Source organism: Jaminaea rosea, assembly GCF_003144245.1.
Source record: "Jaminaea rosea strain MCA 5214 unplaced genomic scaffold BDZ90scaffold_17, whole genome shotgun sequence".
NCBI classification, from domain to species: Eukaryota; Fungi; Basidiomycota; class Exobasidiomycetes; order Microstromatales; genus Jaminaea; species Jaminaea rosea.
The window spans coordinates 338,097-354,694 of record NW_020289991.1 but is presented as its reverse complement, the minus strand read 5'-3'; the positions used below and the strand labels follow the sequence as shown (position 1 = coordinate 354,694).

The 16,598-nt window shown below is 60.1% G+C and overlaps 8 protein-coding genes across 8 annotated transcripts; 4 read left to right on the top strand and 4 right to left on the bottom strand.

Annotated features, from left to right (window-relative positions):
* The first annotated feature begins 81 nt into the window (after positions 1-81).
* BDZ90DRAFT_91384 (hypothetical protein) lies at positions 82-2,340 on the top strand. The gene is made up of 5 exons (XM_025509941.1): positions 82-395; positions 469-628; positions 703-1,311; positions 1,391-1,497; positions 1,651-2,340. The coding sequence occupies exons 1-5, from the start codon at positions 202-204 to the stop codon at positions 2,120-2,122; spliced, it is 1,542 nt and encodes a 513-aa protein (XP_025359609.1). The 5' UTR covers positions 82-201; the 3' UTR covers positions 2,123-2,340.
* Positions 2,341-2,503: 163 nt separating this feature from the next.
* Positions 2,504-6,733, bottom strand: BDZ90DRAFT_234602 (hypothetical protein). The gene has a single exon (XM_025507077.1). It carries the CDS (start codon positions 6,626-6,628, stop codon positions 2,867-2,869), a length of 3,762 nt encoding a protein of 1,253 aa, XP_025359608.1. The 5' UTR covers positions 6,629-6,733; the 3' UTR covers positions 2,504-2,866.
* A 342-nt stretch (positions 6,734-7,075) lies between these two features.
* On the top strand, positions 7,076-8,145 carry BDZ90DRAFT_228650 (hypothetical protein; the record flags this gene model as incomplete). Its single annotated transcript, XM_025504826.1, has 2 exons — positions 7,076-7,196; positions 7,283-8,145. The coding sequence occupies 2 exons, from the start codon at positions 7,076-7,078 to the stop codon at positions 8,143-8,145; spliced, it is 984 nt and encodes a 327-aa protein (XP_025359607.1).
* Positions 8,146-9,940: 1,795 nt separating this feature from the next.
* BDZ90DRAFT_91350 (hypothetical protein) lies at positions 9,941-10,747 on the bottom strand. The gene is made up of 2 exons (XM_025509940.1): positions 10,564-10,747; positions 9,941-10,491 (listed from the first exon to the last, which is right to left on the bottom strand). The coding sequence occupies exons 1-2, from the start codon at positions 10,668-10,670 to the stop codon at positions 10,041-10,043; spliced, it is 558 nt and encodes a 185-aa protein (XP_025359606.1). The 5' UTR covers positions 10,671-10,747; the 3' UTR covers positions 9,941-10,040.
* A 41-nt stretch (positions 10,748-10,788) lies between these two features.
* BDZ90DRAFT_234599 (hypothetical protein) lies at positions 10,789-11,720 on the top strand. The gene is made up of 2 exons (XM_025507076.1): positions 10,789-11,355; positions 11,428-11,720. Exons 1-2 carry the CDS (start codon positions 11,249-11,251, stop codon positions 11,516-11,518), a joined length of 198 nt encoding a protein of 65 aa, XP_025359605.1. The 5' UTR covers positions 10,789-11,248; the 3' UTR covers positions 11,519-11,720.
* An 834-nt stretch (positions 11,721-12,554) lies between these two features.
* Positions 12,555-13,120, top strand: BDZ90DRAFT_262845 (hypothetical protein; the record flags this gene model as incomplete). The annotated part of the gene is made up of 2 exons (XM_025508538.1): positions 12,555-12,691; positions 12,763-13,120. 2 exons carry the CDS (start codon positions 12,555-12,557, stop codon positions 13,118-13,120), a joined length of 495 nt encoding a protein of 164 aa, XP_025359604.1.
* A 345-nt stretch (positions 13,121-13,465) lies between these two features.
* On the bottom strand, positions 13,466-14,856 carry BDZ90DRAFT_256253 (CRAL/TRIO domain-containing protein; the record flags this gene model as incomplete). Its single annotated transcript, XM_025507883.1, has 2 exons — positions 14,567-14,856; positions 13,466-14,512 (listed from the first exon to the last, which is right to left on the bottom strand). Exons 1-2 carry the CDS (start codon positions 14,828-14,830, stop codon positions 13,466-13,468), a joined length of 1,311 nt encoding a protein of 436 aa, XP_025359603.1. The 5' UTR covers positions 14,831-14,856.
* A 145-nt stretch (positions 14,857-15,001) lies between these two features.
* Positions 15,002-16,421, bottom strand: BDZ90DRAFT_234597 (hypothetical protein). Its single transcript, XM_025507075.1, has 3 exons — positions 15,898-16,421; positions 15,733-15,812; positions 15,002-15,618 (listed from the first exon to the last, which is right to left on the bottom strand). The coding sequence occupies exons 1-3, from the start codon at positions 15,939-15,941 to the stop codon at positions 15,155-15,157; spliced, it is 588 nt and encodes a 195-aa protein (XP_025359602.1). The 5' UTR covers positions 15,942-16,421; the 3' UTR covers positions 15,002-15,154.
* Between the last annotated feature and the right edge of the window lie 177 nt (positions 16,422-16,598).

Genomic DNA, 16,598 nt, shown 5'->3' with positions numbered 1-16,598 from the left:
ACATGCCGCCTTGCTGCACGCCCAGACGCGGAAGGGGATTCGACGACGCTTGAGTCGCGAGTCGAGTCCGTCCAAAACGAGCTGCGACATTCATTTCAGCCGCTCGCCGAGTTCCTGGAAATGGCTCAGCTGCGACGACGATGATACCCGGCAGAGCAGCATCAAGATAATCCAGGAGAGGATCGCGCCACGCCACACAACATGTCATTCAACTTCGAGTGGCCATCGCCCTTTTCGCCCTCGTTCCACGCACATGCCCTGTCCCTCCTCACCTCAGCATTGAATCGCGGTCCCAAGCCGAAAGTCATTGCAGATGACATCGAGGTCACGGAGCTCAACATGGGCAGCGTCCCACCTGACCTGGAGATCTTGGAAATCGGAGAGCTAGGCAGGGAGTGAGTTGCACGCGAGATGTGTGGGAGTCAATGCATCACACAAGCTGACGATGCTGCACCGTTGCTCACACAGACGATTTCGCGGCATCTTTCGGCTGACATACGCTGGAGATGCTCATGTGGTCGTACAGACGAGGGTACAAGTCAATCCATTGAGCGGAGGAGCAGCCCCCAGTGATGCTCGTGCTTCAACGACGAGCGAAGAGACCTTTACGCCCTTTGCCTCTGGAAGGGTGAGACGAAAGGGTGGCCAGCAGCCCCGAGATGACTCGTGACTGTATGCTGACTTCTCGCGCTCTCTCTCCAGGGAATCCTCTTTGCCGCCACACCCCTGATCGTGCCCATGCGGCTCACCCTCTCCCACGTCCGCCTGCGAGCCATCATCGTCCTCGTCGTCTCCAAGAGCAAAGGCATTACCCTCGTCTTCAAGAACGACCCGCTAGAGAGCGTCCAGGTCTCGAGCACTTTCGATAGCGTTGCCGTGGTAGCAAAATATCTCCAGCAAGAGATCGAGGGACAGCTCAAGGAGGTATTTCGCGAAGACTTGCCCGGCATCATTCATCGACTCAGCCAGACTTGGCTCAGTGGCAGGAACAAGGCGAGCGAGGGAAAGGTGGCAGAGGATCAAGCCGCGGTTGCAGGACCTTCCAAATCGAATGGCACGCGTACGAGGAAGAGGAGCAGCGCAGCATCAGTCCCGGCGGCACCTCCATCCCAGTCTCCAGCATCACCAAAGTCGCCTCACAAAAGGCCGCCTGCTGCCCCACGCTCTTCCTCAGCGGCACCTCCATCGCGCACAAAGCCGACGCCCAGGCCTCCATCTCCACCCACAGCCGATATTCCTCCGCCTCTGTCAGACTACTATCAAGAGGGTGCCGACTCCTACGATCCAACATATGGCCTGCGAGAAGACGAAGTCAGGGTGCCAAAAGATGGGCGCGGCTTCAAGGGTCTCAAGGGGCTGCGGAGAAGCGCCATGGACGGCTTTGGTGGAGTGGGAGCCATTGCCGGCACATCAAGAGGCAGAGGTTTGGGAGGGTTGCTGGACGATGACGCGGAGGAGCATGAAGAGCAAGAGGCGCCGCAGGACACGAGAGAGGCGGCAGATGAGCAGGACCAGGGCGAGATGGTCCAGCCTGCGGGAGAGGAGGAGGAGGAGGGCATCATGGACGAGGCTGAAGATGACGGTCTCGTCGACCAAGAAGCGGATGCTGCAGAGGTTGAGAGCGAGGAAGAGGGCACACAATCCGACGCCGATGATGTTGATGATGAGGACCCTGGTCAGGAGAATCGCGCTCCGGCGACGAGCGACGACTTCAGCAGGTTCGGCTACCCTCCACCAGACGCCGAATTCAACAGCGAAGCCTTTGAGCTTGCCAGCATGGCACCACGCAGCATCTTCGATGACGATGGCCGCGACGCTCCATCGAGAAGCAAGACGATCAAGTCTAACCGCGGACCTAGATCCACTCGCTCTGCAGGCAATGCGAGTGCAGCGGCCCAAAGGATCAACGCGAGACGGTCAATGGGCACCCAAGCGGCGCCTGCCATTTCTCGTCACCCCACTGCACCCGCTCCGACGCTCCTCATGCCGGGCCTCACCCGCTCCAACTCTTCCGCCTCCTCTTCCATCCTCTCTGGCCGGTCGCCACTCCTCGCATCCACTGGCCCAGGTAGCAGCGTCGCAAGCCACCGCACCAGCCCAGCAAACACAGGCGGTCGAGTGACGCCGGCATCTTCCTCTTCATCGTCCGCAGCCGCAGCAGGACCCTCTTCTCGACCACGCCCGCGCGTCTTCCATTCGTCATCGCTCCTGCAGCTCTATCAGCCCTCATCGGACGGCATCGACAACGGCGACGAGACGACGAGCAGCTCGTGGGGCGGAGGAAGTGCTACGATCCGCGGGGCGAGAAGCAGCCGTCTGAGTGGTGGGGGAGGCTCAACGCTGCGCCCGCCACGCAGCGAGGGGGGGAGAAGCACTGCTCATGATGGCTCAGAGAGTGGATTTGCGTCCGATGCCTCGCCTGGTGGGAACAAGGCCAAGGCGAGACGGATGTTCCAGCTGGCGGGCAAGGGGAAGCAGGCAGAAACGCCGCAGCCTCCGACGACACCACCCGAAGAGGTCGATCGGCGCTTCTTCCATCAAATGAGCCTGAGTGAGGATGACGAAGAGGAGGAGGATTCAGCGGGCGACGTCGATGACGTCGATGACGTCGACTCAGACGAGCAGACGCACTCTCGCACCCACTCGCTCAGCAACAGCGGGGCGAGCGGCACCCTTGCGACACTCGAGCCAGAGGCATTGCCGTCAGACTACAGCTCACACTGGGGAGGCAGAAGATAGGCAGTTGCGCACAGTTGCAATTACATATTAAGTTAAGGGACACTAGATGATGGCAGGGGACGGTGACAAAATGATGCTGTGATTTCCGCGAATGCTGTCCCTTCTCCTTTTCCCTCCTGGCTCTCAATCAATTGGGCGCACTCGTGCCCGCACCACCCCAGCCGCTCAAAACGGGCAAAGCGATGTTGAAGAGCCGCGGCGACGGGCTGCGATTGGGCGAATCCCCTCTCACCGCGAGCTGCTGACCGGACGTCGAAGGCGTCATGGCATTTGAACCGGGCGCCGCTCCTTGGCCGACGATCGTGCTAGCGTTGGCTGCACTCGCGTCATTCATGCCCTCCAACCATCGCACCTCCCTCTTCCTTCCCTCTTCGAGCTCTGTCTCCATCTCAACAACCTTAGCCTCGAGAGCCTCACAGCGCTCCATCGCCGCACGTTTGCCAGATCGCAGTGTGTGCAGCTGCGATTCAAGGGAGCGAAGACGCGAGACCAGTTGCGTAGTCGAGCTGGCCTCGGAGGGAGAGGTAAGGAAGGCGGTCGTCCCACCCTCTGCGCCCGCGTGGCGAGGATGCGACGGCGAGGGCAGCGGAGAAGACTCGGCGTCTTGCGCTGAGAAGGAACGACGAGGTACCACGCTGCGAGGCGGGACGAGGCTGCCGGCGCTCTTGGGTGGCACAATGGGCGCGTCTGAAGAGCCGTTGCTGTGAGCTGTTGCCGGAGGCGTGGATGTCCCGTCTGCTAGCGAACGATACGGTAGGAAGCCAGACTTGGAGATCTGGATGGGCTTGAGGCCAGTGGATCGCAGTGCGGCTTTGCTCTGACCTGATCCGACGCGGGTATTGGCGAAAGAGCGAGGAAGAGCTGATGGCGCAGTCACATCTTTCTCGTTGCGCTTTGCGTCGTCCGCCGCAGCGATGGCCTTCTCCGTCGAGATGCGAGCCAGATCAATGAGTGTGTGCAGCCGCGTGAGTAAGACAGAGCTCGTAGGTGTAGCCTTCGTAGCAGGCACCTGATTGATGGCCGTCAGGAAGGCTTGCAGATCCATGCGTTGCGTCAAGCCTTCAGGCAGAAGCTTCTCAAAGCTAGCCACGAGGGGTGGCAAGGGCGGTGGAGGATCGTACTCGCTGCGTCCATCGTCGCTGCCTCCAACCTTGACCAGAGATGAGTCTGACCCCGCGCTCCTTGAAGCGAGGCGCTCCCTCAGCTCCTCGTTCTCTCGCGTCATGACTGAAACTCGATCTTGCAACTCTTGCACCTGGTGCGTTGACGAGGCTGAGGAGAAGGATCGTCCATGCATCGGCTTGGTGGACAAACGCGCCGATACTACACGCGATGTGCTGTCTGGCCGGTTGAGCGTAGAGTTGAGAGCTTCGATCTGCAGTCGGCTGTCCTCGACCTGCGCACGGAGTCGAGTCGCTTCGCTGCGGGACTGCTCCAGCAGCTCGCCGAGCTCGTCCGCTCGACTGTAGTCGTCTGTCGCGCCGCCATTGAAGCTGTAGCTGTCGTCGCGATGACGTCGAGCCAGCTCATCCGCCAAGTCTTCCACGTGTTGTCCCAGAGAGCTGAGCAGCGCATCGATGTCCTGACCGGCTGTTTTCTCCTTTGCCTTGGCCCCGCCACCTCTGATTTTGGCCAGGAAATCGTCGAGCTCTTCACGTCCTTCGCTCTTGCCCAACAATGCGGCGCAGCGTCGATCTTGCTCGCGAAGAGTACCTTCTGCTCGCTCCAGTCGCGCCTCGAAGGCGTGGAAGAGGGCGTCGCGCTCAGCCATGATCTTGCGCTCTGCAGAGACGGCGAGTTCGAGCTCCTCGTAGCGGGCTTGGGCCGCCGCAGCTTGAGAGGATGAGTCGCCTTGCGTCGCTCTCGCAGCCTCGAAGTCGCGAGTGACAGTGTCGTGCTTGCCACGTAGCGCGTCGTGCTCGGAGCGCAGTGAGGAGAGCGTAGAGGAGAGGGATTCGTGCTGACTTTGTGAGGAGGCCAAATCTGCCTCGAGCTTGGCCTGACGAGCCGAAGAGGCACGCCCGTTGCGCTCAAGCTCATCGAGGCGGGCTTGGAGGTCGGCATTGGCTCGTTTGCTTGCCGCAAGAGCGCTGTCGCGCTCGGACAAGGACAGCTGCGCCTGGCTGAGCGTGCTTTGAGCCTGTTCGTGGGACATTTGCAGCTCGGCGAGGGTCCTTTGCGTCTCCTCGTGCCGCTGACGGACCTCCTCGAGCTCTGCGCGCGATGCGCCACTCGTTGCCTCCTCGAGCTCTGCGCGCGATGCGCCACTCGTTGCCTCCTCGTCGCCCTGCTGCTGCTGCTCCGGCTCATGACCCCCGCTCTCCAGCGCCTCGCACCTCTCGAGTAGCACTCTCGCTACGTGCTCCCTCATCCTCGTCTTGAGCGTGTCAATCTTGTCCTGCAACACCATGACCTCATCCACGATCCTGTCGACCTGCTCAGCTGCCGACTCGAATGCCGCAGATGACCCTCCTGGGCCAAGAGATTCGGTCGTCGTCGAGAAGCTCGTGACATTGGATAGGTTGCGCGAGTGTTGGTGAGACGATGTGAGCGTAGGTTTGCGCGAGCGTGCGGCCGTGGATGCGACGCTCAAGTCTGAAGACGAGGCGGGCAACTCTGAGAGGGTGCCGAGCGGCGTGTTGATGCCGTTGATGCTGGTTGATCGGCTAGGTGACGATGCCTTTGCCAGCTTGCCGACTGCTCCTCGCACCCTCTTGAGTGTGCGTAGGCGAGACTTTTTGTCTGACAGTCGATCCTGCAGACGTTTGAGCTCGCGCTTGGCAAACTCATAGTCTTCGACGGATGCAAAGGGCGGTTGTGTGAAGGAAGAGGTAATCTCGATGGACGCTTGCGAGGAGAGGAGCGAGTTGAGGAGGTACGCCGTGCTGCGTGGCGCCCCATTCTGCGAGGCTCGAGGCTGTGGTGGCCGCGCCGCCTCGACTGCCTGCTTGGGCTGCGAGCTCGTCGAGGCAGACCAAGCTGCCAGTTTTGCGAGATTGGCATCTGTCTCGAATGAGTCTGGCTCTTCCACGAGGGATGCCCATTGCCCGGTCGTCTGGGGAGCGCTACCGTCTCCGCTGTACGTCGAAGGGCTGCGCTGGGGCATCTGTGGCAGCGCCGTCGTAGCGCTCTTGGAAGCTCGTTTCGGCAGGCCTTTTCCAGTTCCTGCGCTGCCATGACTAGCGCTCGTGCTCATGCCTGCGACATTGATGCTGAGCGTCGAATTGCTTTTGGTGGACCGCCCCACTCCCTCAGTCGGGCTCGGATAGTTGAGCGACGCCTGGGGCGATGGTAGGCTATCGTAGTTTGTTGTTGCTCTCGCTCTAGCTACGTCGAGCTTTGCTGGTGGCCCTCGACGTCGCGGCTGCTCTTGCAGTACCACTGCCTCATCCGGATCGTACTCTGAAGCGGCGTCGCCTTGGCCGCCGTCATCTGTCAAGGACGCCAGACTATCTCGATCTGAAGGCGGCCGTTCGAGCGGAGGCGAAGATGAGGAGGAGCGCTCCTGTTCGCGATTGCTACCTCTCCTGACATTGAGCACTTTGCCCTTTTTCACCGGCACCGCTCTACTGGCGGTGTGTACGATGGCTCCACGCGCCGAGTAGGCCGTCGAGGTGGACATGGCACTGTCCGGACGGGGAGGACGAGGACGAACAGGTGATGGGTCGGGAGGAGGGAGAGGTTTTGAAAAGGCGCTGCTGCTACTGCCTCCCGCAGCCGCTGCGCTCGATGGCGGTGGCTTGCGGTAAGTGACCTTGGGGAGCGGCTTGTTGGTGTTTGCATTGGGGGAATGCGATGGTCCTGGTCTCGCGTTGTGAGGCGGCAGGTAGTCGTACGCAGGCGATGATGCTGCCGCCGGCGTCGCCTTGAGCTGGCGGCTCTTTGCCATGACGGCGACGACAGGAAGGTGGTGTCTAGTACGATCACGCGTGACGAGATGATGGGTGAGAAGCGGTCATGGTCGCAGACAGAAGGTCCGTCGTGGTAGTTGTGGTAGTCAAGGAAAGTCCCCTTTCTTTTTGGGCCGCTACCCGCTCGCTCTCCCGCTCTCATGCCTTGCCGCCGCGTCGTTCTCAGACGCGGCAGACAAGGGAGAGCGATAGAGACGCGGACACAGGGACGCGGACGCAGCAAGAGAGGAGTGGGAGGCGGCTAGGCGGGCGAGGCGGGCAGCCCGCATGGCAAAGTGAGACGCTCGGGCCAGCGCGAATTATTGGAGCAGCATCGAGGTATCCATACATGTCTGCTTCCGCCTCTCTTTACCAATCATCTCCGCGGCCATCCGCATCGCACGCCAGCAAGGCTGTTCCCTCCCGCCATCCATTCCATCCTCGCCATGTCAGCTGCCTCGCAACGTGCTCCAGTCGTCGTCTCGGACAGCGTGCGCAGGCTCGCACAGCGCAGAGCAGGCAGCGATCAGGGAAGCAGCGAGAGCGACGCCTTCTACGCCTTTAAGTGTGAGTACGAGTGCGAGTGCGCGACCGCAGGATTTGTAAGGGAACGATCGGCAAGCTAATCAACGTCTGCACTCCCGCCGTCACAGACTCTCTGCTACCCTCGTCGCTCCAGCAAGCTAGCTCGTCCCCACACCTAGGCGCCCTCACCTCGTCCTCATCGTCTGGCGACCTGCTTCTGGAATATCCACCCCGCTCGGCCTCGTCAAACGCCCATGTCTTCACCTCGAGCCAAGTCTCTGAGCACCACGCGAGCGGCGTCGACCATCACCTGCTCCTCGTCTGGGATGCCGACGCCCACGTCTACCGCCTCGAAGCAGTAGCCGCCAGCGTGTCCTGGAAGTTCGACCGGTCCAAAACGACGCTCAGCGAGCGGGCAAAGCGGGTCCTAGCTCAGCGCACCGATCAGCCCAGCAAGAGGATCAAGCATGACGTCGATGCCCAAGCATCTCAGCCACCCGTCATCAACCAAGCTCAGGACGACGACAAGGCAGCGCCCGCCCCTGCGGCTACATCGTCGCCCGCCTCTTCTACCGTATCGAGTAATGCACTTAAAGCACCCGCAACCCGCTCATCACGACGCCTTTCCGCCCGCCTCTCGCTGAACGAGGAGGAGACGCAAGCCACCGACGCTGCCGCCACGACCAGCAAGACTACCTCGCCTACAATCGCCTCACGCGCTGCGCCAGCCACGCCACCCGCGCCAGCCGCACCTTCTACGCCCGTCGTCACGGCTACCGCTGGCACGCCGCGCTCAAACAGCGTGGCGCCACGCAGCACCTGGCAACCATCCACTCTCGCTCCCAGCACTAGTCTCGCCTACGATGACGACGATGAAGAAGAAGAAGACGACAGCGATGAAGATGAGGACGACGATGACGAAGAAGGAGAAGACGGTGACGACCTCGCCGACTTTGCTAGGGAGCTCGAGGAGGGTATGGCGGGCGAGTAGTCGTTCGCGCTGGCGCAGCGCACACGCGGGCGCTGCCTGTGACTACCTTGACGCTTTCGTTCGATCACTCGCTACCATCACTTGACCGCAGCGCTGCTTCCAAGGCCACGACCTCTCCTACGAGCACGATACGATGGCGAAATCAACACGGTCAGCGGCCCCCTCGTGTAGGAAGGAACATTAGAGATGAGAATCGGAGTAAGCTCGACAGCGGCACCAAGCACGACGTGGCGCGCAAGCTGGCCTTCCTACGACCGACGACCCCTCTGTCCCCAGACGCTCACCGTCGACGAGGTCCTTCATCAGCTGCTCGACTCGGTCTTGCACGCGACTCAAATCGGACAACACTAGAGGCACTGCGAGACAATGGTCTGTCGTAGCTGCACGCCCGCGGATTGCCGTCAGGAGCGACGCCAAAGGAGTTTGCCAGCACCGCAACGACACGACAGAGAAGGCGCAGCGTCAGCTCTGCGTGCTGCCATCCACATGGAAGAGCGGAACAGGCTGCAAAGGGAGCAGCTCGTCGCTACCGACTCGCCCTTACCCGCGCCATCCTGCAGGCCATCGTTTGCGAGGTAATAGTACGCCCTGGTCGTCAGATCGGCCAGTCCAACCAACAAGCGGGTTGGCACGTTTGTGATTCAGGATTTCCGCACGGGCACCGAGGTCGAGGCGTTAGAGAAGGGTTTCTAAGCTGGCGTCACCTTTGTAGTGCTAGCAGATAAGGTCAGAACAAGAGTCTTGCTTCGTCAATGAAACAGAGGTTGTTTGACAGCGCGATTCTCAGTGTGACAGGACAAGATGCTGTTGTGCGAGGGTCAGGAAGGCAAAGCGGAAACGCCCGGGCGGACTGTCATCTCTGGGTCGCGTTCACTCGCCGCAAATACCCTGTTCATCATCTCTTTCAACGGCAGTAACATCTCGCGTTCATTTCTGTAAAAGACGAGTTTCACGCCACGCTGAGCGTCTTGTTTGTGCTGACAAGATGGGGAGAACTTCATACTTGACTGCGTCGTAGATGAATTGAGATCGCTCATTGTGTATATGTGTGAGGAGCGATGGACACGACGCGTGACGGCCAGCTGTCTTTAGCGCCGCCGTGCCTGCATCGTCTTCGCTGTTTGCGCCGGCGAAAGGTTGCAGAGCGTGCTTGCTGGCTGCGTTGAGGCACTTTGACAACGCAGGAAACCTCTTTAGCTGATGAGTGTCTTGATCGTCACCTGGCACAGCGGATTTTGTGTCCTCAGCTCACCGCAAGAGGCGTGAGCATCCAGATCATTGCTCGCCGCTGCGCCGGCCGGCACAAGGTCGACCAATCTTCGTCATTTGCCTTGTCGCTCCTGCATCATGCTGTAGCGACCGCATGAGGGGGCGTGCTGTTTCAGATGGTTTGCTGAGGTGTTGCAAGCGCCTCATGTGCAGAGCATGACGCGTGAAGCGATGCGAGATTGGTCGGTGCGGCCATGTCCTGTTCCGCGCTTTGCACCTCCTTTCTGACGCGATACGAGCTTTGCTGCGCGGGAAGGGAAGATGTCGCAGTCCGTTGCTGGCGCGCACGTGCGGCCGGTGGCTTGCCTTTGGCTGAGACTCCGCCCATGGGAGCTTGCTGGGACCTCGTCGTGCTTGCTAGGGCCGTGCCCGTGCCCAGGGCCCAGCTAAAGGACTGCCAAGGCAAGGCTACCTCAGCATAGCTCATCCGCCGACAGCCCCAGTAGTCCTGCGCCGACGACGTGCGTTGGCTCTTTTGCCAGCTCGTCGTCTACGCCCACACGACGATGCTCTTTGGCTGGGCCGGGGACACTGCCGCAATCGCCCGGCTGCTCCTGCCCACGGGAAGTCCATCGTCTCCCCACGCTTGCTTCTTTGCTGAGACTCGGCGCTACATTGGTCAAAGGTCAAATGCTGGCGAACGGCGAAATCCGCGTAGCAATCAGGCAGGCCCTTCGCCCTGCCTCTGCGGCTACAAACCGGCCTCGCTGGCTTCCCCATCTGAGCTTTGCCTTGGCGCGCAGCCCTCTTGCCCTCCTGACATCGACACGTACTCTCATCGCACGAACACCATGCGCAAGAATACGCTGACCTGCTGTGTTATCGCTGCCTTCGTGCTCGCAGCGCCCCTGCTCTTTGGCGAGGCGTTGGGCAAAGTCTGCTGCAGGAACGACATGACGGCTGCTTGGTGAGTGTAGAATGCCCGTCAAGTAGCTGGCGATTCGGTGAGGCTGACCCTCTTGTCCGTCACTACTAGCACCAAGTTCAACGGCACGGACTGCCCCTACGGCTGGTCCGCTGACTCGCACTGCTGCCCGCCGGCCAGTGAGACGCTCTTTCAGGCCAAGATCAGGGACCCTGAGGTTGAGGATGAGAGGCAGGCGATCGATGTCGAGGGCAAATGAAGTCGGCGACGTCCGAACTACTCACCAGGTCTGCCATTGTTGTAAAGGACGTGTGAAAATGCCATCGGCCTCTCTCTCCCACTGGCGAGCATTGTTGCGCATCGCTTCGTGTTGAGTGCGGCCCCTCGCCATCCGCAGGAGCCAACAGCTCTAAACGAGCTTTCCGTACACCGAGCTCTGTTGCCGTCACTGGTCGCATTAGGTTGACGAGAACGACCGTGCGGGCAAGAAGGTTGCCCTGCTGTGCTCGAGTCTTGCCATCCACGTATCGCACATCGTGCGACTCATCCGAGACCAATGTCAACATCCTGACCCTCTGCTCTCGGTCCAACTGGCCTTCTTCCCACATCGCACCGTCATCATGCCGACAACATTTGTGTACGACAATCGCTCCCCTTCGCTCTCAAGCATCATAATCTGTAGGCGACAACACTCCTGGCGACATCGGCGCATTGAGCGGTTCAACAGAAGCCACGATGTCGGAAGTCCAGCGGGCACGATGCACCGGCTGACCGCAGCAACAAGAATGCCGAGACAATCCTGTAGCCTGTATCGGTCATGCTGAGCAAAGCTGCTTGCTTCGACTACTGGGTCAGCCAAGCTATTGCGCTTCAAATACCGCGTGAGGCGAGCAGCGCACTCTCGTTCTTGTACTCATCACACCGAGCCCACCGTCTTGCACTGCAACGTCCAACATGATGCTCACGACCATGTTCACTCACACCCTCTTCGCCGTCATCATGCTGATGACTACCTGCCTCTTGGTCGCCAGGCCCATGGTGGCGGCTTGCTGCAAGGACAAGGTCGCTGGCTTTTGGTGAGCATTGACGCGAGGACCGTGGCCCTCCCATGCGCTGATCAGCCATTCGCGCTTCATTGTTGCCGCTAGTCAGAACAGCGTTGGCAAAGACTGCCCTGGAAGCGCCTTGGAAGACACGGCCTGCTGCTCGCTAGCTATCAAGCAGCCTGCCAAGATGTAGCGTGGTGGGCGAGCCCAAGCAGCACTGCCGGCAGCGAGGAACAGAAGGGGAAGGCACGGCGAGGCTTGTGACGAAATAGACATAGAGTAGCCATGGCGAAACACACGAAAACATGGCGAGGTTGTGCTACGCGAAACAATATACGATTCGGGCACCAATGCCAATCAGGCATGATGGCAATCTCGTGCGCATGCCTGTCAATCGCTCTCAACACGTGCATTCCTTCGTCTGCTTCGTGCCGCCGCTACAGTGCGATACCGTGAGCGGGCCGCTGCCCACATCGCGCCGCCGCCGCCACCACCACCGCCACTTCGCGAAAGCCCGGCCGCCGCAGCCCTCCGCCCGCATCGATGATCCTACATTTTCCCCTTGAATGACCTTCGGCGGCCGTCAGATGTACTTGACTCTGGCCTCACATCGCGCTGCCACCAGATAAACAAGAACGAGCGCGCGCGCCAGCCTATCGGCGTCGCGCTCGCCGATACCGACTAGCCGCGCCCTCGGCGGCCCAACCTCAGTTACGTGCGCTCACCTGCAGCGGGTGATCGGCGCATGGATGAACTTGAGCATGTCGGCCACTGCCCCCTTTCAAATGTTGCGACCTTGCAACAGGCTCCGTCGGGTTGTTGCTCGGTATCCGCGTGTGCGGAGCCTTTGACGAGCGTGAGAAAGGGGCAACGACACGCCCTAAGGAGTGATGAGCCGACCCCTCGAGGATCATCATTCGATCACAATCAAGCAGCTCGATGATGCTTGTAACACGAACACTCAAATGACTGTATTAGCGATGCCCAGGGACACTGTGCCGGCTGACCTCTACGGTACTGACTACGCCATGCATATGCCCTGACCCTGCTCTCACCAAGAGAGTGCTCAGCCTAGCGGTGAACGAGCTACCCCATCGTCATCGACAAAAGCTCCTCGGTTCTCGACCCTCTCAGCCCCAGACAGTTGCTCGCCAATCTGCGCTACAACTTGCCCGCCTCGTCATCCCGTTGTCTGCTCGCCACGCACGAAGCCGCACGCGTAAAACAAGATGCCATCCACTCGGATGTGCAGCTTCCACCTTCTCACTACCGCCATTTTACTCGTGCCCGCCCTGATGTTGCTCCTCGTCCGCCCAGTCGCCGCTGGCTCCGCAGCATGCTGCCGGGTCACCCTGACAGCCGCCTGGTGAGTGTCTCTACGCCCCCTTTCATTCCTCACACTCTTTTTCACACGTCGTCCTCCCGTCCGACACGCAGCTTCCAATCGGACACCGCCTCCTGCCCCTTGGACAACAAAGCTGACGACACGTGCTGGTGCGGTGGCAGAAACCTGGAGTCTACTGATGCAATCACGGCAGAGACTACGAATGACAACATCTTCGGCGACTCGGCCAAATGCCTGAGCAAGGGCGTCATCAGCGGTGGGCGCAAACACCACGGCGGCGGCAAGCTCTCAGGCCTTCATCACCACGCGAAGCCCAGCCCCGTCGAAGGAGAACGGAAGGTCTTCGGAGGCATGGTGACGGATCACGGCGAGAATGCCGGCTGGCCCGTCGTACAGGATGCAGAGCCTGGTGCTGAAGAGGTAGAGGTACCTCCCATTGATCATAAGTGAGCGGAGGGCGTCAGGACTCCGCCCGCGGTCGGGCAATGAGGGGGAAATGAGCGAGGGGAGACAAGCAGCAACGAGAGAAGGAAGGCGAAGGCTGTCTGTCCTTGTCATCAAGCTCTCGGCCAGGATGGGGAGCTGGCTTCTCTTGCTGCCCACAGCGGCGGCCTCGGGTCCACGTCGTTAGGCCCAAATCGACATTACCCACGCAATCTTCAAACTTCCGAGCTCACATGGGGGCTGCCATCATCGCGTTATGCAGGGTATGCGAGCTTCTGCCATTGCGATGCAGCGTACAGCTGAGCTGATTGATGTGCATGTATGTATCTACTGTGCTGGGTCGTCGTGAGCCTATGCTTGCGGCTGTGCGGTCGCAGTCGTCGTGGTGGTGCTGGTCGCAGTCGTTGCGATCGTTGCAAGGTCGTCTTGTGCATCGGTAAAGTCGTCGTCGTCGTCGTCGTCGTCGTCGTCGTCGTCGTCGGTAACATCGTCATGCTCGGTGCCATTCGCTGGGCCCTTTCCGCTCATGAGGCCGTCGTGCCCCTCATTCCCCTCGCTCCCCTCGCTCTCCTCTGCTGGCTTGCCAGCCAGACTCCCTCTGCCTTCTTTCTTCCACTGCTCCTCATTCCCGCTCTCACACTTTGCCAGACTTGCCCACTTTCTTCCTCCCTCTGCATCAACCCCGGTGAAATCGAGCACTTCGTCCCAGAATGCCTCCTTTTCAAAGGTAAAGTTGTAGCGCCCGCCATAGTCCCTCAGCAACTGTTCACCCGGTATAAATCCTTGCAACTCCTTGGCAGGCAGGTTCCACTTGATCTTGGCCCTCGTGGCCGAGTCGATGAAGGGTCCGAGGGCCTTGTAGAGGGCGCCCATCCACAGTGGGGGCCGCATGACGAATGCTCGGCCGAGTCGTTCGGGATAATGGTCTTGCACGATTGCTAGAACCTCTTTCTGCGTGGCCAGACCGGGAGATTCGCCCGCTGAGGCTTGATGGAAGTCGATGACGAGGGCGATCTTGGTCTGGCCTGGCGGAAGGAAGTCGCACGCTCTCTCCAAACCCCAAATGAGATAGGCGATCTGACGAGGTGACGGCTTGGTATTCTCCTTGCCCGGCATCAAGTGCAATAGAGGCCTGCCTTCATCATCAAAGCCGGAGAGAAGATGTTTGCCCGTCTCACCCTCAATCTTGACGTACGAAGGGAGGATCAGGTCCGGTTTCATCTTGCGGCGCCAGGCAAGGCTGTGGGCTAGGCGTCGCTTTGCTTCTGGTTCCTTGTTGGCGGAAGCCTTGTAGTAGCGACGGACAGTCCAGTCTTCTGGCTCGTAGTCGAGCCAGCGTCTCTCCCATTTCTCGTAATAGGGCTCGACTGGCTTGCCCTCTTCGTCCATGGATCCAGCCTGGCGTGGTGATCCGTCGGTGTTGTAATAGTGAGAATGAATGAGGCGCTCAACATGCTCGCGAAGACGGGCTAGGACGGGCTTCTCTTCCTCTGTTGGGGCTGGAAGGGGCGAGATGGTGACGGAGGGGTGAGGGCGGGTGATGAGATGTGAGGTAGGAGAGCCGAGGAGGGAAGAGGGGGAGTCGGTCGTCGTAGCGGGCGTCGATGCGAGCGAAGACGACGAAGGCGAGGCATAGTTGCGGACTGACGAGGCGGCTGATGCGCCTGGCGTCGATGCGCCACTGCCTCCTTCGCCTCGCCTGAAGAAGCGTGACATTGCTGCGGTGAGATGGAGCGAAAAGGTCGAAAGACAACAAGGAAGCAATCGTCGCCCAAAGTTATCTATGTATGGCCGGATTTCCGCTGCAGCGCGGGAGACGACCAGGCCCGTCGAGTGTGCATGGCTCGAGCGCCGAGCAGACGCTCGTTCCGCCCTCAGAGCTTCATCGCTGTGATGATGGTCATGGACATTGAGAGAACGAGAATCGACTGGGAGAAGAGAAACATGCTGCAAGTAGAGGGATAGATGACAAGCACAATGTAATGTGAGCCCCATCGACTGTCCGCTTCCAATCGCTAGGCTCCTCGTCGGCGCCCTCTTCTACAGCTCCATGTCCGCCGCCTCATCCGCCTCGAAGCTGCCTGCGTCACTCATCTCCTCCTCTTCCTCATCGCTATCGTCGTCCCCATTCTCCCTCTCCTTCTTCTCACCATCTCCATTACTGGCTTCCGCTGCTGCCCCTCCGCTGGCAAATCTCCTCACGTAATCCTTGACCTTGCCTTCATACCCCTTGGGATCCCTCATCAACAAGGCCGCCGCGTCACCATTCAGCGGGTCAGTAGGATTTGGGTAGCGAAGCAGCTGCGGGAGGAAGACTTCAAATACATTGACCAAGTCGAACATGGGCGACCAAGTCTGGTTGATGACGTCGAGGCAGACGGAACCGCTCGTTTCATCGATGTTGGGGTGGAAAATCTTGTTCATGAAGCCAATGGAGGGCGACTTGTACGGGTATTGATCTTGTAACTCGACGTGGATCTTCCATGTGCCGCCAGCGAAGGGAGCTGCGAGCAAGTGAGTGGTCGATGAGAGAGGGGGGAGGGGTAGGGGCGAGGATGAGAGTCGAAGGGTCAGTAGCGTGAACAGCATGGTACGGCACACGCAATGGCTCGACCCACTTTCTGACGGCCCGACGAATCGCACGTAGAACTCCTGCATCGAGTCGTTGATGAGCGTCACCTCGTGGTCCGACATCAGGCTGCGAGGCAGGAGGGCATCAGGGACGAGAGTGAATAGTCAGCTGTGAGCGTCTTGCTAAAAATCGTGTACCTCGCCGTACGCACAGCTTCATCATGTCCGTCTCGATCCTACGTTTTGGAGAGCTCATGCTGGGCGAGAGATCTATGCGTTGCGATGAGGGGTGAGGTGGGGGAGGGCTGGCCGACGGCTGTTGTTGGAGCGAGCTGCTGCAACTGAGTTGTACGTTCGTTGTAGACGGTCTTCAGGGGAAGACCGATTGCTATCAGGCGAGTGCCTTGCCGCACTGGTGCCTCACTGACCCGGGAGCGACGAGGGCGTGGGTTGGCAACGCCACTAGCGGACGTGGATGGGATGGCGTGAGCGTCCTTTGTTGACGATGGCGGCAACGAACGGTCTTGGCTCGAATGCTGCCAGGTGTGATGGCAGCGACGGTGGGGGCTGAGCTGCGCCCCTTTGATTGGAGCGGTCTGGGAGCGGGCCTGAGTGGAGATGTGGACAAGTGGTGGCAATGGGATGCGGCGCTCGTGATCGCTAATCGCCCAATCTCTGAGCGCTGTCGATCTGTAGTCGCCGCAGCCGGTCGCGAGACGGCGTTCTGGTGTTCCTGTGGAAGAGGTGATGAGGTTGAGTGGTGTGGATCAGGGGACAAGGCGAAAGGGCAGCGATGAGCTGAGCTTTGAGCGCCTCGGTGCTGCTCTCCGAGTGTTGCTTGTCTCGCAACTGCAACGCAATGCGGACTGGGCCGGCCAAGGCGCCGACTCGGCCAGTGCACCGACTTGCCGTC